At 43.1% G+C, this 26,280-nt stretch overlaps 1 protein-coding gene across 1 annotated transcript; it reads right to left on the bottom strand.

Moving 5' to 3' along the window:
• Nucleotides 1–423: 423 nt before the first annotated feature.
• On the bottom strand, nt 424–20,190 carry PPM1G (protein phosphatase, Mg2+/Mn2+ dependent 1G). Its single transcript, XM_028099523.2, has 10 exons — nt 19,987–20,190; nt 6,227–6,296; nt 5,652–5,737; nt 5,198–5,330; nt 3,599–4,014; nt 2,832–2,966; nt 2,257–2,491; nt 1,749–1,878; nt 1,353–1,455; nt 424–1,033 (listed from the first exon to the last, which is right to left on the bottom strand). The coding sequence occupies exons 1-10, from the start codon at nt 20,104–20,106 to the stop codon at nt 827–829; spliced, it is 1,635 nt and encodes a 544-aa protein (XP_027955324.1). The 5' UTR covers nt 20,107–20,190; the 3' UTR covers nt 424–826.
• Between the last annotated feature and the right edge of the window lie 6,090 nt (nt 20,191–26,280).

The raw sequence follows: 26,280 nt of genomic DNA on the forward strand, positions 1-26,280 counted from the left end.
AAAGGAAGCGGGCAAGCCAATCAGAGGTCAGACAGAAACCAGGCGGGTGAGGAGGGCAGGAGAAGGCCTGGCCCTGCTTTCAGTCTTAGAAGCCGCCCAGCTGGTCCTTGCCCCTACCTAGAGGAGCTAGGAAACTATTCTTGATTCCGGAAGGGGGAGGGGGTAGGATGAGCCGCGACGCTGGGCCAGGTTGCCCAGCAGCTCGAGGAACTGCAATACCTGGGCCCCCTCTGCCTTACACATGCGTGGGGAGCGCGCGCGCGCGCACACACACACACACACACACACACACACGCACACACACACGCACACAAGTGCGCTGAGGGGCTTGGTAGGTGCAACCAAAGAGGTCGAGTCTGGGGCCAGAGAATTCTGGGTGGGCCGGGCAGGACAGCTACTGAAAAAAGGACACCATTGGCACAATTAGGTTTTGGCCTTTAGTCTGAAAAAGTGTTGATTGAAAGTGTACAACAGAGAGCGGGTGCAAGCGGCTGGGGGCCATGGAGCCGCCAATAAAAAAGAATGTCCTTAAATAAAGTTCACAGAGTAAAAACCAGAACCGCCAGTCTTCCCTCCAACACAACAGAGCACAGGCACAGAACCGGTGATGAGCCCCAAGGAGCAAGGAGGGGGCTGGGGAAGACAGCAGAGGCTCCCAGCCTGCTGTGTGGAGGGAGAGCCCTCTTTGGAATGGGCTGAGTAAAGCCACCCAGCTCCCCCTGCACACCTCATAACCACTGCTAAGGCTAAAGGAAAAAGACAAAACTCAGTCTCAGGTCCAGAGGGCTCAGAAAACAGTCTAGGTGGGCAGGGGTCTGGACAACCATTAGTCCCGCTTGGCCTTCTTCTTATTGTCACTGTTGCCATTTTCTTCAGCCCCCTCAGAAGAGAGCACCTCCTCCAGTTTCCGCTTGCCACTCTCTGGCTGAAGCTCTGCTGTGTTTCGGGGCTTGAAGCAAATGATGATGCAGGTCATGTTGTCACACCCTGTACCGTCCCCAGAAGTGTCTGGTGCCAGGCACTGATCCAGCAGCTACAAAAGGGACAAGGTAGGTAGCTCAGCTTCAGGGTTTGAACACCTTCCTAGGAACCTAAACTCTCAGAAGAGGGCTGACCCTGCTGAGACAGGGTGGCAGGAGGGGAAGAGGCAACAGACGTCACAGAACAGGCCACTTGCTAGTGCATAATGCATGAGAATAAGGCAGGGAAATGAAGGAAATGGAACTTTCTAGTCAGGTTTGGCATCTATCAGTAATTACTGACACTTCCCAGCTCTGGTCTTAGCTCAGGTCAAAAGACAAAGCCTTGGCTATGCAAACCACACGCCCTCTCTCCTCTACCCAGGCACTCACCTCTTCCACGATGGATGACAATAACCGAAGCTCCCCATTTTCATCACGCTGGCTGATTTTTGATTGAATAAAGTCTATAACTTCCTGGCTGCTCATCACATTCCTGAGGTCAAAAATAATACACACTTCTTTAGTCCTTGACCAAGGCAAAACAGAGGAATGTAGAGAGAGGTGATGCCCCCAGGGCCAATGTAAACACCTATGGAGACTGTCCTTTGCTCTGCCTTAGGCTTGGGGGTTTTGACACCAAGATGTCTGCCTAGGCTCTAATCCTAGCAGTTTGAGAAAAGTACTGAATGCAGCCATTAGAGGGATGAAAAAGCCAAACCAGCTCAGAACCCTACAAGTAATGCTGCAATAAAAAAGGGAATTTTAGGGCATTCCACTGGTGCTCACCATATGCCATCACAGGCAATGACCATGAATTCGTGGTCGTCAGTGAGAGTCAGCACCTTGATGTCAGGAAGGGCTGATATCATCTGTTCCTCAGGTGGCAAGTTCTTATTTCTCTTGTAGAAGTGGTCTCCTGAAGTAAAGGAATGGTTGAAGAGTATTTTAAGCACTCCGCCAAGACTTGTGCTCGAGGCTGGTCGAGCCTTGCCATTCATTTCCTTTCTTTACAAAGTTCCATAATCTAAGTGAATGGAAAACTGAGTTCCAGTTGTTCTAGTTTCAGCCCTATCTTCAGGTTGCTAAACCTTAGGTAGGTCACTACCTTTTTTAATCATCCAAAAATGCCAGCTCTCTTACCTATCTCACGGACACATTTTACAGACAAAGCTCATAGATACCAAAGGACTTGGAAAAAGGGACAAGGGCCTATTAAGATTAAAGTTTGCTACCAGGTAGTCTGGAAGAGAGAGTAAGACCCCAGAAGTCCTCCCCACACTTTCGTGGCACTTACCAATGGCTCTGGAGAGGTTGAGGCCCCCATTGACTCGCCCATCCATGGTGACCTTGCCGCCAGCATTCTTGATGCGTGCTAGCTCCACTTCATCCTCTGGTTTGTGGTCATAGGACATGTCCAAAGCTTTGCCAGCCTCGGACACCACACAACGAGAGTCTCCTGCATTGGCTACAATCAACTGCTTCCCTCGTATCAGAGCCACCACCGCTGTTGTACCGCTGTCAGAGCCAGGCTTAAGAGGAAGAAAGGGAGCATCATGGGAGCTTCCGGACATAAGCTCCTCATTGGTGCTCCCCTGACCATTTGCTTATGCTTTCTCTCTCACTGGGACCACCAAGACAGCTTTAACAGGAGAGGCATGGATTTAATTTTTCCAAAGACTAGAGCATGCTCTCTTTCTATTCTGCACTAACTGTATCCTAAAGACCTAGTTCCCCTTGTAGCATAAATGCCTCCATAACCAGGACTTCAGTCCTAAGGCAGCAAGGAGATTCCCTGTCCCCAAATCACAATCAGGGAATCACATCTGCCTCTTGGCTTTTCCAGACTCACTGCTCCCCGTCTCTACATACCTCCTCCTTGCCTTCCATGCCTGGCACCATCATCTCCTCTTCTTCCTCGTCCTCTTCGGCCTCCTCAGTGTCATCTTCATCCTCCTCATTCTCTGCCTCTTCGCTGCTGTAGCCATCCTCCTCCTCACTGCACTCCTGCCGGAAGGATGATCCCAGGCTGCTGAGGCGGGGATGACCCCCTGCCCCCCTCCCCCCAACTCATACTCAGAACCAAGAGGCCCTGACTCAACACAGATTCTGAGAGCACTGAAAGCTACAACTATATGTCATGACAGAAAAATCTAGGGGAGGGGAGAAGGCTAGACGGGTCCTACTATCCTTCCAGGCAACACAGCCAGAAAGTAAGTGGCCCAGAGAAGGAGATACCCAAATATCCAAAGTAACAACCACCACCTTCTTGTTCTCTCTCTGGGACACAGACTCTGAAAGGCTAGAACTAGATCTATTTGTTATAGTACCAACAAAGGAAGAGGTTCGAAGGCTAATGGTTCCTATGTTGGTGAAAATAATGAATGCAAGAAAACCTTGGAATATAGTAGGTCTAGGGGCGCTGATCTAAAAATAGAAGAAGGTGGGGTATCTCTTGGCTTAGTCAGGACAGCACGTGACTCTTGATCTTGGAGTCTTGAGTTCAAGTCCCATGTTGGGTGTAGAAATTACTTAAAAAAAAAAAAAATAGAAGAAGGAAAAGAGCCAACAGCTATGGATGGTGACCAAACAGGCCCTCTCTGCAGATTCAGCATCTGTCTGCTCCCACAAGCCCTTACCTCACTGTCTTCCTCTTCCTCCTCTGCCTCATCTGACTCATCCTCACTGTCCTCAAAGAACTTGGACTTAGCAACTCGAGGCAGCTTGTCAGAGGCTGAAGAGCAGGAAGGCCCAGCCTCACCAGTGGGAGTGCCAGGCTCACCACCTTGGCCTGCCTCAGTCCCACGTTCTGAGTTGGAGGAAAGGCCTGTGTGGGCCTTGGCTGTGGGACCATTTTCCTCTGAAGAAGTTTCCCTAGATGGGTCCTCAGGTCCTGCCTCCCCGTTGAGACCCTGGGACCCTGGTTCCTCGCCTGTCCCAGCTCCAGATTTGCTGTGGGGAGCACCCTTGTGACAGTTCTGCCCGTAGCGTGTCAGCAGCTCTTCAATAGTCATGGTGGCCTCTTCATGCAGCAGTGCAGCCTCCTCATTGTCCACTGCAGGGAAGAGGCTGAATCAGCACCCCCACCCCAGACTCTTCATGGGATCAGCCCCCTTCCCACTTCCACAACCCTTGCAGGTGGAGTTTCAACTTCCCCACCACCGCCCACTCCTAAGACTCCTATCAAGCTTCCTATCAAGTCTCAGAAAACCCCTTTGCTTCCTTCTCGAGTAATATCTGCCTGCATAGACTTCCTTTGGTCTTGGTCTTTCACCCTCTTCTTAGTCAAAGGAATACTAGTTCTTTTATCACCTCTCATTTTTGATTGATAATTTGGAAACCTCATTATGGCTAAGGACCCAGGAAGCCCACAATGCTAGTTTTAGGCCTACAGCCCAGGCTTAATGACAGTTCCAAGTCTTAAAAAAAAAAAAGGTCACATAAACATTAACAGGAACCAGAGAGACCCCATCACAATTACAATAGATAATATATACAAAAATGCTTACAACTATGGACACTAGGTACTAAGGTTAATTCTTTCTCCTTTCATAACCTCATGTAATATAGGAGAACATAGGATTCTTTAATGTGAGGACTCCCCAAGTCCCTAAGAAGTCATCCTCTCTTAGAATTGACACATAATACATATTAAAGAAGAGTTCTTTAAAATGCTGATTTCCAAGTCAATCAGAGAAAGACATATATCATATGACCTCACTGATATGAGGAATTCTTAATCTCAGGAAACAAACTGAGGGTTGCTGGAGTGGTGGGGGGTGGGAGGGATGGGGTGGCTGGGTGATGGACATTGGGGAGGGTATGTGCTATGGTGAGCGCTGTGAATTGTGCAAGACTGTTGAATCAGATCTGTACTTCTGAAACAAATAATGCAACATATGTTAAGAAAAAAGAAAAAGAAGAGGATAGCAGGAGGGGAAGAATGAAGGGGAGTAAGTCGGACGGGGGGACGAACCATGAGAGACGAGAGACTCTGAAAAACAAACTGAGGGTTCTAGAGGGGAGGAATGTAGGGGGATGGGTTAGCCTGGTGATGGGTATTAAAGAGGGCACATTCTGCGTGGAGCACTGGGTGTTATGCACAAACAATGAATCATGGAACACTACATCAAAAACTAATGATGTAATATATGGTGATTAACATAACAATAAAAAATTAAAAAAAAATAAAAAAATAAAATGCTGATTTCCTCTCAAACAAGGGATGCCACACTCACCATCATCTTCATCAGCTACTTTTTCTTTTTCATCCTCATCCTCAGTGGGTCGCCCTGCAATCTGTGCCAGCTCCTTAATGACTTCCTCAGTGGTCAGTTTGGCATCGATAGCCAAGAAGGCATCTTCTAATGCCTGTATATAAGCCAAATAGTATGAGGCAAGTCGAAAAAGTACAGTGGGTACAACATGAATTGCCTATATACAACCTGGGTACAAAGATGGCATGCAAATTACAGTGTGATCCACCATACAAGGAGACACTCTCATATAAATAAAAAACAGTTCAGAGACCTGAGATTAATGAAGCAGCTCTAAAAAGGTCCAAGTGGGAATAGAATTCTTTAAGAAATGCAATAAGCAGCAGTTTACTGGCAACAAGATAGGAAAAGCCAAGGACTAGAAAACAAGGGAAAGCCTACAGAAGTAGAGAAGGAGCATTACGAAAAGACAGACCTTTTGTAGCTTGCCTTCTTTGTAGGCCTTCTGATCTTTGATGATATCAGGAAGATATTTGGCACAGTACAAGGCAACTTCCTCCCCTAGAAGAAAAGTAAGGTCACCCAGAGCACTGCTTCCCACATATAAAGTGATATAATATTTATATGCCTTATTGGAGTGAACCCCAAGGGTCGAGGAAATAACTATCTTATAAGACTGAAACCTATCTGAAAGATAACTGTTTAGGAAGTTCTGATCCAGAAAACAGATTTAACCATCAACTCTCGCAGGGCTAAATTAATACACCTTTTTGCTTTTCTCACCTGTATACTTAGTTCTCAGTGGAAAAAAAATAAATTCTAATACAGGAAGAGGCTTTTTGGATTAAAACAAGGGCTGGTGAGATTATAAACCAATACAATATCCTGTTAGGAAGGCAGAATGGCAAAGTAGAGAAAACAGCACTGGGAAGGAAATGATATCTTAGGACCAGAACCTTGGAAAGGAAAAGAACAGAGGACCTGTTCTTGCCCCCTAAAAGTCTGGAACTGGAGTTCAAGAATGTCACCAATATGAGCCGCTAAAGTTACCTCCATGTCCATCATAGACAGAAAACATGGCTGTCTCACTGTCCAACTCAGGAATACAGTTGTGAGCATCCTAGGAAAAAGAGAGCATAATTAGCATTTCTGACGGTCAAAGGATGTTCTTCCTTGTGCACCTCAGGTCGTGAGGATCGCCTTCACGCCTTAACCTCACTAACCCTTCCCTGGCTGACCTACATGGCCTAGAAATAAGAAAGAAAAATGGGATGATAAAATAAGAAAAGTAATACAGGGGAGGGAGGAAAAAAAGGGGCCAAAGGAGGGAAGTAGGGGAGGAAAAGAAGGGGGGAGGGTGGAAGGGAGAGAGATCAATCAGGTCACTACCTCTGCAGTCTAGCAGCCTCAGCCTAGGAGATCTCAGTCCAGATGGCAGAATGTTTGGCTGTTGGAATTCTAGACCTGACCTTTTGGATTTGTGGCAACTATGGGAAGAACCAGAATAAATCTCTTTAAAGTCACTTCCAGACTCATTCTATGAATCAGTGAACTTCAAGGAAGAAAATGTTAGGGAAGATAGAAAAAGAGACCTGAGGGCACTTCCAACCTGACAAGTTTCTAGGAGAATCCTAAAACAGCATAAGTGAAAGGACTAAAATTTGTAGAACTATATACACTTATACCACCACTTTCCCAAAGCATCATCTAAACAAATTATTCCCCTCTTCTCTCAAAGTTTAACTCACTCAATAAGTTACCCTCAGGCTAGGCAGAGGATATATTTACAAAAGAATCTTCGCAAAAATAATGTTATTAAACTACACTGTGTTTAGTATTGTTAACTGGAATTTACAATGCCCCATGTAATCAGCCTTCCCACCTCCTACCCCCAGCTGGAAATAAGGTATCATTCATCACTGATGGCATTAGCACACGTGAAGAGAAGTCTGCAATGGTCCTGCTGCAACAACATTGCGGTTGCAAGGCTGGGCTTGATCAAATTCTTCTAATAATAAAACTCCGCCACCCCAAATATTCCAGGCTATGTCATAATTCAAGCCAAGATGTTGAACCTAGGTGAGAGTGTGCTGCAGCTTACTCTGCCCCATCTTGGAACACAACCCCACCTCCCTTTCAGGTACTTTCTATAAACAAAAGAATATAATCAGCTATTTACTTTGATTGATTATCCTTGTGAAAGTTAATGGTTCTTCCTCTTTCAGGCATTTAAACTTTTCTAGCTGTATCAATACTGAGGAAATCAGTGCAGTGATTCTTCTGTTGTCCCTGCAATAAGACTATGCTTTCATTATACAAATCTAGAAAATAAAAGCTATTTTAAGGTAGTAAATGAGAGAACGGAAAAATAACTATTTTGTATTTCCCTCTCATTGATTCCAGGAGAAAAGTGTCCCAGAATCTAATGGGCTGCCATGAAAGGCCCTCAATGGCCTAACAAAGTTGTCAACAACCGCCTCTAAGCCTCATCCCCAGGACCCGGAGAGTACCAGAAACCAAGGGTCATCTTCTCCCTCTTCCAATCACTGCACCACCAGCCACACTGGCCTCCCTTCCCTCAGAGCCAGGGTTAGTTGACCTTACTGGACCTACCTCTCCTCTTTCTGCACCTTTTGGCCTGCCTTTATGACTATCTATTGCCTCAGCATCTTCCACCAGTGGTTCTCAGACTTTAATGTGCCTAAGAATTCATTTGTTATTCCTTCCCCAAATATCTGAGTATCCATTATGTTCCAGGATCAGTTCTGGGTGTTTGGTAATAATAGTGAATAAAATGAAGACCTGCGCTTCATAAAAAAAACTTACATTCTCACAAGGAATATACACAATAAACACAATAAATAGTTAAGTCATATAGCATGATGATATAACTCCTATAGAAAGATGATAGTGCTATGGAATAAAGGAAAGGGAGAACAGAGGACTGAGTTGGATTACAGAAAAGTGGCATGGGACACAGTGTGATACAGGCTTGCTAAAGCCATAAGCAACTGTACCTCAGCAGTCACTACCTAAGTCATGCTGTATCTAATTAGTATCAACAAAACAGTTGTGTCATATTAATGTTGACTTTAATTCTGTTGATTTTGTAGTGTGGTTTGTTGGCATGGAATTTATGCCCAGTTCTGCTTGTACTCATTTAAGTAACATTAAATTAAAATTGTTTTAGTGAATTCTGGAGTTCCACAAGTATTGCTCTCCTTAAAAAAAAAAAAAAAAAAAAAAAATCCATGGAAGAGCTCCAAGATATTTTGTTAAATAAGGAAAGCAAAGTGCAGAAGGAAAGCAAAGTACAGAATGACATATTTAGTAAGCTGCTTTTGTGTAAGAAGAGGGAGCATAGGAATAGATATTTGTCTTTTCACACTGTAATACTACATGGATACACACAAAACTAAAGAAAAGCAGTTAACTGTAGGGGGAGCAGGAGGGTACAGACGGATGGGAGCAAGATGAGCCACTGGAATGTTTATTTTTTTCAGAAGTAAATTAGATTTTTTTTTTTAAAGATTTTATTTACTTATTTGACACAGAGAGACACAGCTAGAGAGGGGAACACAAGCAGGGGGAATGGGAGAGGGAGAAGCAGGCTTCTTGCGGAGCAGGGAGCCCAATGCGGGGCTCAATCCCAGGACCCTGAGATCATGACCTGAGCTGAAGGCAGCCGCTTAACGACTGAGCCACCCAGGTGCCCCTAAATTAGGTATTTTTAAAAGACTCAGTGTAACACTAAAATTTGAGAAATTGGTCCAACTAATTCCACTTTTTGATAGGGGAGGGAAGAGCATTCTACTTGTCCACTCCTTCCCAGTGGAACAGGACAATGATTCTCTGCCCTGCAATGCCACTCTAAATCACAGCTGTACCATCTCTTTTGAACCCACACCGATATTTAAATCATTTTTGGGGGGGTGCCTGGGTGGCTCAGTCGTTAAGCGTCTGCCTTCGGCTCGGGTCACGGTCCCAGGGTCCTGGGATCGAGCCCCGCATCGGGTTCCCTGCTTGGCGGGAAGCCTGCTTCTCCCTCTCCCTCTGCCTCTGCTTGTGTTCCCTCTCTCGCTGTCTCTCTCTCTGTCAAATAAATAAATAAAATCTTTAAAAAAGAATCATTTTTTTGTGTTCCTCACAAAAGCATGTGAAGCAGATCTAGCTTCATATGAACATATGAAAAAAGAGCAAAGAAATGAATATTAAAAACAAGGAAATATCCTTTTGTGCAAATTAGAATAATGAAAAAGATTAATAATAACTAGTGGTAATAAGAGTGAAGTAAATTAGAATAATGAAAGAGATTAATAATAACTAGTGGTAATAAGAGTGAAGTAAAAACACATTCTCATAGCCTGACCAACAAGAATATAAATTAGTATAACCTTCCTGGAGCACAATTTGGTAATATGTATAAAAATTTCAAATGTGCATGCCCTTTGATCTACTAATTGGACTTCCAAAAGTTTATTTTATGAAAGTAATAAGACAACAGTACAAGGATATGTATAAGAATGTTCACTATAGCATTATTTATAATAAAAAACAATTATGAACATCCAAATTTCCATGAAGAAATCAGATTACAAGTGGTACATCCCTCCAATAGAATGCAGCTATTAGAAATGAATATGTGGGGGGTGGCTCAGTCAGTTAAACATCTGCCTTTGGCTCAAGTCATGATCTCAGGGTCCTCAGGGTCCTGGGATCGAGGCTCCCTGCTCAGTGGGGAATCTGTTTCTCCCTCTCCCTCTGCCCTTGCCCCTGCTCATGCCCCACCCCTCCTCAAATAAAATCTTTAAAAAAATAAAAAGTAAAAAAAAGTTAAAAAAAATTAATGTGTTCATTTGGAAATGTGTTCACAATATATTGTGATAAAAGGAGAAAAAAATAAAAAGCACCTCTATATACTGTATATATATGCTAGAAGTCTGGCTGGAGAGTAGGAGTTGGATAACAATTATTTTCTATTTTTTAACTTTAAAAATTTTTGGACAATATGCCATATTGTTCTGGTTTGAATGATAATGATGACAAAATGAACCTTTGAACTGTCCTAAAGTGGCCATGCTACGATATACTGCAGGATTTCTGGCCAGCTATTTTTTGGTGTTCCTCCATTTTCTCTTCTATAATATGGAATAAGAATAGCTACCTTAGTTACCCTTATCATCACAGAACTACAGTGATGCAATAGTTGCAAAATATGTAAAACTCCTTTTAAACTGGAATTTAATAATAAATATTCTGTTCTGAAATTCAGCACCTACCTCACATTTTTCTTCTCTATTCTTATTCTCAAAGAGGAATGCCTACCATAAAGATTCATCTTATACCTTGAGGTCTCAGTTCCTAGAGCTACTCCACATTACCTTCTCTTCCACTTCCTGGTAAGGCTCTGGATCTGGATCTATTTTATCACTTGGAACTGTTCTACCTTCTCTAAGCACTTTAGGTTCCCCCTTTGCATCTCTGTTCAGAGCCTCCCTACCTTTACCCTTGCTTTTCTTTCTCTCTGACCTTTCTGAGACAGAGCCAAGTATTTCAACACTGTCTCTTAGCAATCTAGAAAAACTCATCCAACCTTGTATAACCCGACCAACTGCTTTCTTTACCCCTGAATCAGAGCCACTAAGTACTGCTAGTCATAAAATGTCATGATATCATGTTGACTGTGCACCCTAATTCCATTCAGCATTTTTTTCCACATGTTCTGCTTTGACGCTTAAATACATTAACCACAGTCAGTCACAAACCTTTCCCACCCTGTTCAAGTTCTCAATGCTTTTTTTTTTTTTTTAAGATTTCATTTATTTTTTGACAGAGACAGACACAGCGAGAGAGGGAACACAAGCAGGTGGAGTGGGAGAGGGAGAAGCAGGCTTCCCGCGGAGCAGGGAGCCCGATGCGGGGCTCGATCCCACCTGAGCCAAAGGCAGACACCCAACAACTGAGCCACCCAGGCGCCCTCTCAATGCTCTTCTTTCACTCTTAGCAGATGAGCTAACCTCTTGCTTTACTTAGATCAAGGTCATATTTCAAGAACTACCTCATCATCTCTATTCTACCTCAAAATTTCTCTACAGCTTTACCTAACCTCTCCACTTCTGCCTCTAAAGCATTGTTTCTCCTCTTCTTTTAATTCAACGAAGCCTGTACTAAACTATTTTTTGGAAACTGGTTAAAATTATTTCCTCCCTTTTTAGATTTGTATTTCCTCTTAAACTTCTAATCTCAAAACATTTTCCTTCAAGATCTTACTTCACAGAGCAGGCAATAACTATAATAGCAACCCAAATAGTCATTTTGCAGGCTTCATTTTTTTCCCAAACACCGTACATAATTAAATAGTGAAAACCATGTCAGCTTTCTTGAAAGTTCTCTTGGGTTCTCTGACATTCCAACTGCCTGTTTCTATAGGATGTCCCTTCACTTCAAACTTAACATATATAAACAGAACCTCAGCAGTCTTCAAAAAAATCAGAACTTCCCGTATAGGTCTTATTTCTGTTCATGGAATCTTAACTTTCCTAAGCAACACTTAATACCAGTCCATCTTGACTTCCTGGCTCTCTTCTACCATCCAATCACCAAATCCTACTAAGTTTTCCTTTATAACTTTGTTCTTGGATTACTTTACTCTTAATAGCATTTTATCTCCTTCCTGCTTCTACTCTCTGCCCCTGTAATCCAGCCTACATACATTCAGATGCCAGATTATCCTTCCCAACATAACACTTTATTGCTAAAAGCTTCAATGGATTCTACTGGATATAAGATTAATTCTGGGGGCGCCTGGGTGGCTCAGTTGGTTAAACGACTGCCTTCGGCTCAGGTCATGATCCTGGAGTCCCGGGATCGAGTCCCGCATCAGGCTCCCTGCTCAGCGGGGAGTCTGCTTCTCCCTCTGACTCTCTTCCTTCTCCTGCTTTCTCTCTCAAATAAATAAAATCTTTAAAAAAAAAAAAAAGATTAATTCTGCACAATTTACAGGCAATTTAAGGCACTCAATCATCATTCCTACCCATTTCTATAACCTAATCTCTTAATTTTCATACCACTCCCCAAAATAAACTACTCCACTCTTGACACTGACCACCCCACCCCCGCAAAGTAGTAAGCAAGCCTTGAAGTCCTCCATCCCTCCCTCCGATGTCCTTCTCCTCCACTATCCCTCCCTCCGATGTCCTTCTCCACTATCCCTCCCTCCGATCTCCTTCTCCTCCACTATCCCTCCCTCCGATCTCCTTCTCCTCCACTATCCCTCCCTCCGATCTCCTTCTCCTTCCTCCATCCCTCCCTCCGATCTCCTTCTCCTTCCTCCATCCCTCCCTCCGATCTCCTTCTCCTTCCTCCATCCCTCCCTCCCATCTCCTTCTCCTCCACTATCCCTCCCTCCGATCTCCTTCTCCTCCACTTTCCTCTTCTCGTTTTGTCCCCATTTATACTCTCTCCTTAAGGTCCAGTTAGTCTCACCACCTCCAAGGGATCTTTCTCAATCACACCAATACTCTATGATCATTCCTCTCTCTAAACTCTTAATATTTACTCTCTCTACCAATAACATGGTTACTCAGTATATACTCTCTTGTATTGTCATCCAGCATTCTGTGGGGGAAAAGAGAGTCTTAGTCTTAGGTCCAAAACCATATTGTAAACCAGCTCAAAAGCAAAGACTGTCTTAAATTTCTTTACAGCTCTGAGGCCTAAAACTATGTTCTGCAACATAGTAGGACTTCCATGTTTGTTTATGATGGTGAGTTCCCAGCTGCCTCAGGACAAATACCTCATGGATGCCTCCTCCTTCACTTCCTACCCTAATTCTAAAGATGTATCCTAACACAATAACAGCTGACAGTCTAAAGGAGATGACTCAGAATACACAGGTCACCTGAGTCAGGGCCCTTAGGCCTTGCCTTACTTAAAATCACATACCACACAGAACCTTCTGATCTTCTAGGCAACCAACGGATCTGTGTTAATAAAATCCTCGTTATCCTGCCTGATGTCAATCTCCTAAGGTTATAAATACAACCACAAATGTTCCTGTGTAACTGGATGATCAACCATTTACATTTATATACATAAATTTATCTAAATCTTTACAAACCAGACAAAAAGTTTGAAGGTAGTTGGGAACGAAACTACATTTTTGGTTTTAAAAAGTCATGTATTACTATCTTTTAAAATTACATACATATATTACTTCAATGCTATAGAATATTTTGTGTTTCCCAAAACTCATATGTTGAAATATAATCCCCAAATAGATTAATGAAACCTTGGCCATGAGGTTTGTATCACTGAGGTTTTTAGACTGAGTTGTGCAGATAAGTGCACTTTTATTAGGTAATCTACACTGTTTGGTGGATAAATTCCATCTCTGGGAATTGTGTGGGTACTAACATTTCCATGTTCCCAACTATGTTGAGAACTGGAAAAAACCCAGGTTCTAGCTTGGTGAATCAGTTGGGTTTTGTAAATACTTGTATGTGGGAAGGCATTGTTGTCTCTTTGTGAAAATAAAAATCCACGCCTGGAAGTGTAAAAAAAAAAATGTAATCCCCAACATGATACTATTTGGAGGTGGGTGTTTGGGCGGTAATTAGGTCATGAATGAGATTATGCCCTTACAAAAGAGACTCCAAAGAGTGCCCTTGCCTTGAAGATACAGCTAGAAGACAGACACCTAGGAACCAGAAAGTGGGCCCTCAGCAGACACCTTAGTCTCGGACTTAGCAGCAGGGTCTTGAAGATATGTTTTTTTTATGGGTATTTTTATACCCATGTTCACAGCAACTTTATCCATAATACACAAAAGGAAGAAACAACCTAAGTGTCCATCAACAGATGAATGGGTAAACAAAATGTGGTATATTAATACAATGGATACTATTCAGCCTTAAAAAGGAAGGAAATTCTGATACATGCTATAACAGGGATGAACCTTGAGGATATTATGCTAAGTGAAAGAAGTCAGTCACAAAATGACAAATGTGTCTTTCTATGAAGTACCTAGGGTAGTCAAATTCATAGAAACAGGAAGTAGAATGGTTTCCAGGGGCCGGGGGCAGAGGGCAGGCAGAATGGGGAGCTGTTTAACTGGAACAGAGTTTCAATTTTGCAAGATGAAAATAGTTCTGGCAATTCACACATTCACAGTGTGAATGTACTTAACAGTATTGAACTGTACATTTTAAAATGGTGAAGATGGTAGATTTTATGTTATATATATTTTAGCACAACTTAACATAAAATAATTAAAACACACACACACACACACACACACACAAAACCTCCCACAAAGAAAAGCCCAGTCTGATGGCTTCACTGGTAAATTTTACCAAACATTTTTAAAAGAATAACACCAATTCTTCACAAACTCTTCCAATGTATACAAGAGGAAGCAACATTCCCCAACTGATTCTGAGGCCAATGTAATCCTGATACCAAAACTACAGACTTAATGTTGTTAAAGATAGCAACACTCAACTGGATCTACAGATTCAGCACAATCCCTATCAAAATTCCAAGTGTCTTTTGCACAGAAATTGACAAGTTGATCCCAAATTCATATGGAAATGCAAGGGACCCAGAAAAGAAAAAAAGAAAAAGAACAAAGTTGGAAAACTCACACTTCCTAACTTCCAAAACTTACCACAAAGCTAACGGTAATCAAGACAATTGGTACTGGCATGGCCATGGTATATAGATCAATGGAATGGAATGAGTCCAGAAATAAACCCTCATTATTTATAGTCAAATGATCTTAACAATGATACCAAGATAATTCAGTGAGGGAAAAGAATAGGCTTAACAAATGGTGCTGGGACAAGTAGATATCCACATACAAAACTGAGAAACTGGATCTCTTCCTTACACCATTCACAAAAATTAACCCACAATGGACATAAGAGCTAAAACTATAAAACTCTTAATAGAGAAACTGGACTTCATCAAAATTAAAAATGTTTGTGCTCCAAAGGACACTAACAAGAAAGCAAAAAGGCACCCCAAAGAATAGGGGAAAATATTTGCAAATCCTATCTGATAAAGGACTTGTATCCAAAATATATAAAGAACTCTTACATCTCAATAAAAAGACAAAAAAAAAAAAAAAGACAACCCAACACAAACAGACAAAAGATCTAAACAGACATTTCTCCAAAGATCTATAAGTGGCAATTAACACAAGAAAAGATGCTCAAACATCATAAGCTACCAGGGAAATACAATCAAAATCACAATGAGATACCATTTCACACCCACTAAAAGGGCTATAATAAAAAGATAACAAGTGTAGGGAGGCTTAGAGAAACTGACACCCTCACATATTGCTGGTAAGAATGCAAAATGGTGTGACCACTTTGGAAAACAGTTAGACAGCTCCTCAAAATGTTAAACATGGAGTTACTATATGACCCAGCAATTCCACTCCTACAATATAGTCAAGAGAAATAAAAGTTTATTTCCACATAAAAATTTATAAATGTATATTCTTAGCATCATTATTCATCTTGGCCAAAATGTGGAAATCTAAATATCCATTAACTGATGAATGGATAAACAAAATATCCATAAAATGGAATATTATTCAGCCATCAAAAAGAATTCATGCTACAACATGAATGACTCTTAGAAATATTGTTTAGAGGGGCGCCTGGGTAGCTCAGTCAGTTAAGCCTCTGCCTTCTGTATAGGTCATGATCTTGGGGTCCTGGGATTGAACCCCATGTCAGGCTCCCTGCTCAGCAGGAAATCTGCTTCTCCTTCTCCCTCTACCCTCCTCCCCTGTCGTGCTCACTCTTTCTCTCTCTCTCAAATAAAATCTTTAAAAAAAAGGGAAATATTGTTTAGTAAAAGGCAGACATAAAAGGTGACATTTTTATAATTCCATTTTTATGAAATCCATAGAGATAAAATATAAATTGGTGGTTGCAAGGTGTTAGAGGAGGGGAGATAGGGAGTGACTGGTAATGGTTACAAGTTTTCCTCTTGAGTGATAAAGCTGTTCTAAAATCAAGAGTGGTGATGGTTGTACAACTCTGTGACTATATTAACCACTGAAATGTATGCTTTAAATCGATACAGTATATGAACTATATCTCAATAAAACTGTTTAGTAAGAAATCTGTATATACATTTTTAGGTACTACATATGATTAAAAGTTGACAGACTCCATCTTTGAACAGGATCTAAAGGGAAACAGAAAACAACTCCACTGAAATCAGTACTCAGTTTAAAGCATGTCATTATATATCAGCGACGCTTTAAGATCAGTTCTAAAGATTTATGCTTTCATACAGCATCATTTTAAAAATGGCTTACAATGGCAAGAACTACTGATCAGATCTGTTAAACTTCTATACTCAAATTCAAAGTACAGTTCCTTACCTTACCTCTCAAAGTACAATTCCAAGATGATAACCCAATAGAGGGTCGGGGAGGAGGAGTAGTAGTAACATCTGCTATAGGATTGGGCAATAGAAATAATTTATGTAAAATATTCTTGAAATCTTAAGGAATAAATTTTTTAACTTCCAGTTGCTTATGAACTTATAAAGGAATAGTATAATAGAAAACAATTTCTCCATATTCATGGATATACATTTGGTATCATTTCATACTATCTCTGAATTGTGACTAGGTACTGCATGCTTATCAAACGAAAAGAATGCCCTTTTATAGAAGTTGCTTAACTGCATCCTAGACAAAGGAATTCTGATCTGGTACAGTAAGTAAAAAGTGCTTTAAGATATAGAGATGAGGCATTAATCTGAGGATCGGACAATAAATGTTCTTCAGCCTTCAGACACCCTCTCTTAAGTGGAACCCCATACAATCCTTGTAGTATCCCATTTTATATTTTGCTCCATTAACATAATGATTGAAATTGTCACGTAGGTATCTTAAGAATTTTCTGCTTAACATTATCTACATTCAATTCTAGATGACCCTCTATGACCACTAATAAGCCAGCCTCTATACGGCAGTAAACAGCTAGCCTACTCAAAAGTATACTCTTGGTATTGATACTGCCTTTTAAAGAAGGCAAATATAATTCATAGAATTAAAAAAAAAAAATCCTAACTTCCCAAAGAAAGCAGTTTTGTCACTTCCAGAGAATCTCATAACCCAAAACTAAAAGTACCCGTGTCCCTTTAAGACATCAACTAAAACCATTTTCAGATTGGACTTCTCTTTAGCCACCAAAAACTCAGAGCCTTTCCATATTACCCTTCCACAACCTACCTGTTAACCCACAAAATACATACCTCAACCAGCTTGAGGGTCCCTCCAAACCATGGAGAAGGAAGAAGGGAAGGGAACATCAACTGTGGTATTTTGTTTACCCCTCCTCAAAACACCCTGGTTCCACAGCAAGAGGGGCTGGAGAGAGGCAGAAAGTATAAAATGCCAGCTATTGATAGTTGCCATCCTTGCCTCAAGAGAAGGGGTAAAATAGTACTCTCTAAGGCTGAATCTATGCATCAATTAGGATTTTAGCAACTTCTGTAATGTGTATTGGCATAAACTTACCTCAAAGGAATCATTAGGACCAAGCAAATAAGGTCAACAGACTTGATAAATAGGTGGGATTGAGCCCTAAAGGTTAAGAGGAACAGGCGTGTACACTTTCTGAAAAGATAAGATTCACTCAAGAGCCTACAAGTCATAGTTATTTTCTTGCCATAGCAAAGAAACTAAGTTATACTTCGGAGAGAAAGGAAACAAAGCCAGGAGGAAAAGTACTGATGCAGCAGAAAAGGATCCCAAGTAGGACTTCAAGAGGATTTGATTAAAGATAACCATTCAGACAAAGGTAAACTGAGAAACAGCATAATAGGAAGATTTTAAAACCCAAACTGGTTACCTCTCAGAAGGAAGATTAGGATCTAAGGAATAGTCTAACAAGATCTCTACAAACCAAACAGCTGCTGATGAAAAAAAGTCATTTTCTAATTACCAAAGGAGAAACCAAAAATAAAGGGAAATACCCTGCAGAGAAGCAAACAGAACAGACTCACTGGGCAAACAACTTGGAAAACTAAATATCCAAGCAACTCAAGTTAGTAAAGAAAACTAGAAAGAAGAGTACCCAAAACAAAACAAAACAAAACCCCTAGAAAAACCATAGCAGAGAAGAAAGCAGAAAATAAGGAATGAGAAACCTGAAGGAAAAGCCTTACTGTGAGATGAGTCACCTCAAATCTTACAATATTAACAGAAAATGCCATAGAAATGGACTCTCCAAACTAGCAACTAACCCAAGCCCCAGCCTTACATTAAGGTTTTTCTTTTGAAGTTAAATCCAGATATTTCTAACACTCAATTATATTTACCAAGCACCCAATAAGTTCAATACTGAGCACCCCACTGAAATATGAATGCTATACTTCAGGTTGAAACACTATGATAAGTGTCCAGTAAGTGTCTCGAACAACTTCATCCCACAGATTCTTTCCACCAAGGCACAAGTGTCCTAACCTTTCTGGGCCTCAATTTCCCAGCTATAAAATGCGGGAGCCAAACTAGATGAGATGAACTATAGGATTCCCCTCATTCTTCAAATGTTATACCTAATGACAGAACTGTTTAAAGTCAGCTGTGGGTATAAAATTTGAGTCTGAGAACAAACCATTTAAGTTTATACTGTCATTCCAGAGCTAACCACAGGGAGGAGCGAGGGATTTGAAGAAATTCCCAAGGGAGACAGTAGTATTAGGCTGTTACCTGAAGCCCACCGAGTAAGTAGATAAACCCTTAATCCCAGAAATAATTACAGCATTTCCCTGGCCCTTCTGCCTAGATCTCACAATACTCTTCACAAAGACATGTCTTACACACGTCTTTCTCCCTTTCCTTCCTGCACGGTTTTCCCTGTTCTCCCTTGTAGTTTCACATCCATTTTGCCCAATTCTACTTCTTTTTATCCAGAAATTTTCCACCTTTCCCTTTTATCCAGAAAAAAATTTTCTAGAAAAGAAAAATCAATTCTTTATAGGTTAAGTTCTTTATAGGTTATGATAAAATGATTACAAATCAAGGAAACTATAAACCACAACAAGCACAGGCAAATGACAATTGCGGATTAAGTTTTAGAAAAATCCCGAGGAAAAAATATCAAGCATAATAAAAAAGGAATGATACTGATCGACACAACTGAAGTTTTCCAAAGGTCGTAAAAGGCCCTGAAGAGAATAAAACGACTGACAATTCCTGGAGGTCAGGTCGAGCCTCTTAAATTAACATTCGGTGCCCAGAGCCAAGCAACTAGGTGTTTAAGAATTTGAAACAGACTGCTTGCCCAGGCTTCCTTTCACTGTCAAACTCCTCGTCCAAAGAGGCCTCACACAGCACATATTTAAGAGGGAAAAAAAAAAGTAGTCATGCCCATCTATTCTCCTCGTCCTCGCAAAAGTAAAGGAACAAATAGTCCCTCTTTTCATCCTCACTCCCACACTACACCTCACACCGTTTATGAGCCTGGAGGGCTGGGTTGGCAGGAGAGGATGGCGCGAAGGCACGGGGAGAGGGCGGTCAGTGGGCGGAAGGTGCCTCTCCCCACATGGCCGAGATCTCACCACCAAACTGGCCACCGGCACACGATCCCCAGGCACCGGCAGTTCCCTCTCGGCCCCGGGCCCACTCTCGCTGCCGCCCGTCAAACTGCCGCCGCAGCTGCAGCAGCAGGCTCCCGATAGGGACCCTTCCCCGGGGATGACCCCATCCCCCCGCTCCCTTTCTCCGTCAGGTTCCCGCCCTGCAGCGGCCCGCCTCTGGGCCTCTCCCGCCTCACCTCCATGGAGACGCGCCAGCCTTGCATGGCGGAGAAGCCGTAGGGCAGCGGCAGGCGCGAGGCGCCGACCCCGTCCCCGGAGCACTTCACCGTGTTGGGCTGGGAGAGGTAGGCACCCATGGCGGCGGCTGGCCGGCGGCCTCAGGGGCAGGCGAGCGGGGCGCGACCCGTGCCGGAGCCGGAGCCCCGGGGGCGCGCGCGTGGCAGGAGCGGGCCCGGCTGCACCACCGACACAAGGTGCCGGTGAAAGGCGCGAGGCCGGCCAGGAGGCGGTAACGGGACGGGAGCAGAGAGGGAGCGGAAGCGGAAACGGCGCCGCTCCAGACCCCGCCCGGCCGGCGCGGCGCGGCGCGGTGCGGCGCTGCGGGCAGTCATTTCCTTAGCAACTCGCCCCGCCCGCGGGGACAACGGCCCGCCCAACCGCCGCTCCCGCGAGACTGGCGCGGTCACGCCTACCAACGGCCGCAGCTTGCCTCCCGCGGCCCCGCAAGCGGCTCGCCACCCGTAGCTGTCCCCCGGCGGTGCCTCGCCACCCTGCCCTGCCTTCGCTTCCCTACCCCGGCCTCTCGCATGTTTGTCGAAGCTCTTTTGTGTGGGACCCGGCGCTCCCGATCCATCCTCCAGTGTATCAGTCCCCTCTCCCCACCGCGCGCTCAGGCTCCGCAAACCCGCCGGATTCGGCTCTATTAAAGTTAACTAATATTTGTTCTGAGCGCACGAAGTACCTGGCCCTGCCTTACGAGAGAGTCTTTTCTGACAAAAGAAAATGAAAACCTCAATCTGTAACATCATTCGAGTTAATACAATGCAGAAATGTTTGGCACGGTTTCTGCTGGGTGAGAAGAAATCAAAGGAGAGGAGGACGAGCTGTTGCTGGACGTCAGGATGCCCCCCAGAAGTGCCTTATGCCTGGGAGAAGAGAATAATGTTACAAGATTGCAGGGGTGAGAAAAGAATGTAAACTGCATTTGGGAGGATTTTTGAAGAAGCTGGCTGGCCTCGTTGGAAAGCGATTTTAAGTAGTATTAGATAGGGTAGAGATGGTCATAAGCGCCAAGATGGGTGACTTGGACTTCACTGTTACCCTGGCGTAGCATTTTAGGACTGTTGGTCTAGTCTTTGTGTGCAGAACAGATTGGAGGAAGAAAGTGGAGACTAACTGGTTAAAGGGCTCTTAATCTAACCCTGAGATGAGAAGGGCTGGAACTAAGGTGGTAGCAGTGGGAATAGAGATGAAAAATGAGACAATAAATCAACAGGATATAGTAAGATTGGATTCAGGGAATGGAAGAGAAAGGAGAAATCCTCCAAACTATGAGCAGATTGATTCTTTTAAAATTTAAAGCTAGGGGCGCCTGGGTGGCTCAGTTGGTTAAGCAACTCTCTTCAACTCAGGTCATGATCCCAGGGTCCTGGAATAGAGCCCCATGTCCTGCTTCTTGCTCAGCAGGGTGCCTGCTTCTCCCTCTCCCTCTACCTGCTACTCCGCCTGCTTGTGCTCTCTCTCTATCAAATAAATAAAAAAAATTTAAAAATAAAATAAAATTCAAAACTAATTATACTTCCTCCTGCTATTCAGGTAGTCCAAATTCCTTAACACAGTTTACCACACCCTTCATGCTTGAATTCTCACATATCTCTCCCACTTTCCATTTCCACTACAACTCAGTGCTTCCGCAGTACATCTTTGGATTCCTCCAAAGCCATGCTTTCTCCTCCTGTGCCTTTACCTATGAAACACGTCTCCATACCACCCACCTCCATTATCCTCCAAGTCTTCTCTAATATCCATATACTAGTTTGGGTTCCCCATTTGTTTGTCTTTTCTAAAGCCTTTATGAAGGCAAAAACTATCAAACTTAATGATCGTGTACCCCAACATCCCTAGCACAATCGTTGTATGTGCTCAGTATCTTCATTGAATGAATAAATAACACCAAGGTTTTTGACCCTGAATGACAAAAATTGGTAGAGCCATTAGAAAATGGTGTGGCATGGGTGGGTGTATATTTGCTAGTTTGGGGAGAAAATGGTGGATTCCATTTAAGGTGACAACTAGGTATCTAAGCATTGAAAACACTGGATTGAAGTTAGGTTAGGAAGGTAGAAGATGTTAGTTAGGCCCGTAAGTCATAGTGAACCTAGATGAGATCTCTGTACAGGGCAGTGTAACAGGAACATGAAATTACTCAGCCTCTTCCCCCCCACCCAACAATGGAATGTGACATTGTGAAAAAAACATGAATTTTGGCATATATTAACCTATGTGGTCTTTCACAAATTCTTATTCTCTCTCAGGCTTAGTTCCTCGTGGAAAATAGACATACAATATCTACTTTTTCCAATTGCTTTAAGGATAAGAGGAGCTGAATGTAAAGCGCTGAGTTTGCATAAATGCTGTATTATTCAACAACATAACTACCATTTATTAAGAATCCATGTACACGGGCTAAATATGGGATGCAAATGACATTAAATTATCTGGAATTATTTTTACAAAAAAATAGATGATCTGAAACAAAATGAAAATAGACAAGGAAAAAAGTAGAAAAAATATGACTCAAGAAAAAGCAAGGTTGGGGCGCCTGGGTAGCTCAGTCAGTTAAGCATCTGCCTTCAGCTCAGGTCATGAGGTCTTGAGCTGGAGCCCCACCACTCCCTGCTCACGGGGGGGGGGGCGGGGGGGCTTGCTTCTCCCTCTGCCGCTCCCCCTGCGTGTGCTCTCTCAAGGCGCACGCTCTCTCTGTTAAATAAATAAATAAAATCTTTAAAAAAAGCAAGGTACTGGGAAGGTGGCGGTGTCTCAGAGAGGGGAAATGGAGATTGTAAGGGGGCTCAGGGAAAGACATGGGAAAAGAGACAATATTAAGATTATCCTCTCCCTATCCATCCCCATTTCCCCCCAAACCAGTAAAATATGCTTCCAAGGACACAAAAATTTCATGCTTTGATAGAAAGCAAAAAAAAAATTTAACTAAAAAAGAACCAAAAATATTATATTAGTAGATTGATTTTCCCGAGTCTTTAAGCTATGAACTTCAAAAATGTGACTAATCAAACATAGTCACAGAAGAATCTCCTGAACATGTACTTTAGGGGCTGGCCCGATGATAAAATGGTCTCTAAAATATATAGCAAGCTGGGGTGCCTGGGTGGCTCAGTTGGTTAAGCATCTGACTTTTTTTTTTTTAAGATTTTATTTATTTGACAGACAGCGAGAGAGGGAACACAAGCAGCGGGAGTGGGAGAGGGAGAAGCAGGCTTCCCACAGAGCAGGGAGCCCGATGCGGGGCTCCATGCGGGGCTCCATGCGGGGCTCCATGCGGGGCTCCATGCGGGGCTCCATGCGGGGCTCCATGCGGGGCTCCATGCGGGGCTCGATCCCAGGACTCTGGGATCATGCCCTGAGCCGAAGGCAGATGCTTAACCGACTGAGCCACCTAGGCGCCCCCAAATACTCGTCAACAGTTTTGTGTCTTTTAGCCTCTCATGAGCCTCTGTCGAGTTACCTCTCATGAGAGAAAGGAGAAAACGGGAGAAGGTAGTTCAAGCCAGTGTTTTCCAAACATGAGAAATTATGAACCACTGAGACATATTCTGCAGGTCCCAAGAGATTCAAGGAACATCCCTCCCCACCCTGCACCCCACCCCCAAGGTCAGGCAACATTGCCTTGAAATTAAAAGGTTAACTTCAGAGTATAATGTGACACCAGTTCAATTCAAGATCACTCAAAATATAAAGTGTTAATCCAGATGATCCCAAATCAGCTAACACACTTATATTATAAAACCTAAAGCACAAAGTTTTAAGATGCTCATAGAAAATTCATGGTGCCTTGAAAATACAAGACCCCCAGAGGATAGCCGACCACAGATTGAGAAACTCAACCTGCGGGCACCTGGTGGCTCCGTCGTTAAGCGTCTGCCTTCAGCTCAGGTCATGATCCCAGGGTCCTGGGATCCGAGTCCTGCATCGGGCTCCTGCCTGCTTCTCCCTCTCCCACTCCCCCTGCTTGTGTTCCTGCTCTCGCTATCTCTCTCTGTCAAATAAATAAATAAAATCTTTTTTTAAAGATTTATTTATTTATTTTGAGAGAGTGAGAATGAGAGAGAGAGAGTACGTGAGAGGGGGGAGGGTCAGAGGGAGAAGCAGACTCCCCGCTGAGCAGGAAGCCCGATGCGGGACTCGATCCCGGGACTCCAGGATCATGACCTGAGCCGAAGGCAGTCTCGCTTAACCAACTGAGCCACCCAGGCGCCCTAAATAAATAAAATCTTTAAAAAAAAAAAAAAAAAGAGAGAGAAACTCAACCTGCATATGGAAGATGTTAAGTGAGGAGAGAATGAGAAGAGGGTGAGAAGTTGGGAAGTCAGTCCTTCTAGGCTTCCCTGCCCTCCCCAGGCTTTTCCTAGAGCTCCTAACTCTGTTTTTGACTCTTTATGTACTTCCTTCACATCCTGTTTCTGATGATATTATACTATTCATAAGATACTGTCTTTGGAAGCTCAGCAGTTGTGTGTGTGTGTTTTTAAGATTTTATTTTTAAGCAATCTCTATACCCAACATGAGACTCGCAACCCCAAGATCAGGAGTTGCACAATGTATGGCTGAGCCAGCCAGGTACCCCAGAAGCTCAGTAGTTTTGATACTATATTCTTTCCTGTGTGTGATTAAAGGTGAAAGATTGATCCAGAGAAGGGAAAAAAAGTGTGGGGCAAGATTTAGAGCTAGGAAAGAAGGAATGCAATATTTTAACGTTATTAGGAAAAAGAGGGGAAAGAGTCCATTTCTGAGGTTCTGGGGCAACCCATACTCCTCTTTAAAACCTAAGTTTAAAAGGTGCCCAATAAATGCAACTTTTTTTTTTAATGTCAAAGAAGTGTTATATTTTAAAGTTGCTGTCTTCCTGGGGCACCTGGGTGTCTCAGTTTGTTGAGTGTCCGACCCTTGGTTTCGGCTCAGGTGCTGATCTCAGGGGTGTGGGACCTAGCCCCTGGTTGGCTCCGTGCTCAGCAAGGAGTTGGCTTGAGAATTCTTTCCCTCTGCCCCTCCCCCGCTCTCTCTCTCTCAAATCAATAAATCTTTGAAAAAAAATTAAAGTTGCAGTCTTTCTAGAAGGCCAGATATAAATCCATCTTGCAGCCATCCACCTTTACTCCTGGAAATCACCAGAGTGAGCCCTCTACACACACATAAAGGAAATATTCCGCCTTTATCCTAAAGAAACTCTTGAAATGACATAACCAAAATTCAGATGTTTCAAACTGAGATGCTGGAGTTTTGTTTTTTTGTTGTTGTTGTTGTTTTTTGTTTTTAAGATTTTATGTATTTTGGGCGCCTGGGTGGCTCAGTTGGTTAGGCGACTGCCTTCGGCTCAGGTCATGATCCCGGAGTTCCGGGATCGAGTCCCACATCGCTTCTCCCTCTGACCCAACCCCCTCTCATGTACTCTCTCTCATTCTCGCTCTCTCAAATAAATAAATAAATCTTTAAAAAAAAGATTTAATGTATTTTTTTGAAAGAGAGAGGGAGAGAGAGAGAGCAAGCAGTAATGAGCAGGAGAGCCAAAGGAGAAGCAGACTGCTCAGCAGGGAGCCCGATGCGGGGCTCGATCCAGTTGGGATCCTGACTTGAGCCGAAGGCAGCCGCTTGACCGACTGAGCCACCCAGGTGCCCCTGGAGTTAATTTACTTATTAGTAACATAAAACTTTTTGCAGGACTCTGTGTTTGCAGAGGAAAAGAGATTTTTTTCTCTCCTAAATAAGAATATAGACTGGAGGGGCGTCTGGGTGGCTCAGATGGTTAGGCGTCTGCCTTTGACTTGGGTCATGGTCCCAGGGTCCTGGGATCGAGCCCCTGCATCGGGCTCCCTCTCCCTCTACTGTTCCCCGTGCTTGTGCTCTCTCACTCTCTCTGTCAAATAAGTAAATAAAATCTTTAAAAAATAAAAATAAAAAAAATTTAAAAAAAATATATACTGGAATGTCTCTTAAAAAAAAATCCTTGCTTGTTCTTAGGAGACCTATGTATGTTTTTATTTAAGTGTTTGCTCAAAGGTGATCACAAAACTGGAGCCCCCCCTGAGGAGTGTGTGAATCTTACCTCTGCACCTCTTATAAGAGAACAGACTGGCCTGAACAACCTGCCTATCACAAAATGGTGTTATGTACAGCCAAACTATCCAATGTCTGGAAAGTGTCCATGACTCCTGGGATTGTGTTAATAAGCAGGCCAGCGTGGAGGTGAGTTTTTCCCCCCTAAGGAAAAGGACAGTTGCTCAGTCAAATATTCT

The sequence above is a fragment of the Eumetopias jubatus genome, unplaced genomic scaffold, assembly GCF_037043125.1.
Source record: "Eumetopias jubatus isolate StellerSeaLion01/CBP00866 unplaced genomic scaffold, mEumJub1_p1.0 scaffold_9, whole genome shotgun sequence".
NCBI classification, from domain to species: Eukaryota; Metazoa; Chordata; class Mammalia; order Carnivora; family Otariidae; genus Eumetopias; species Eumetopias jubatus.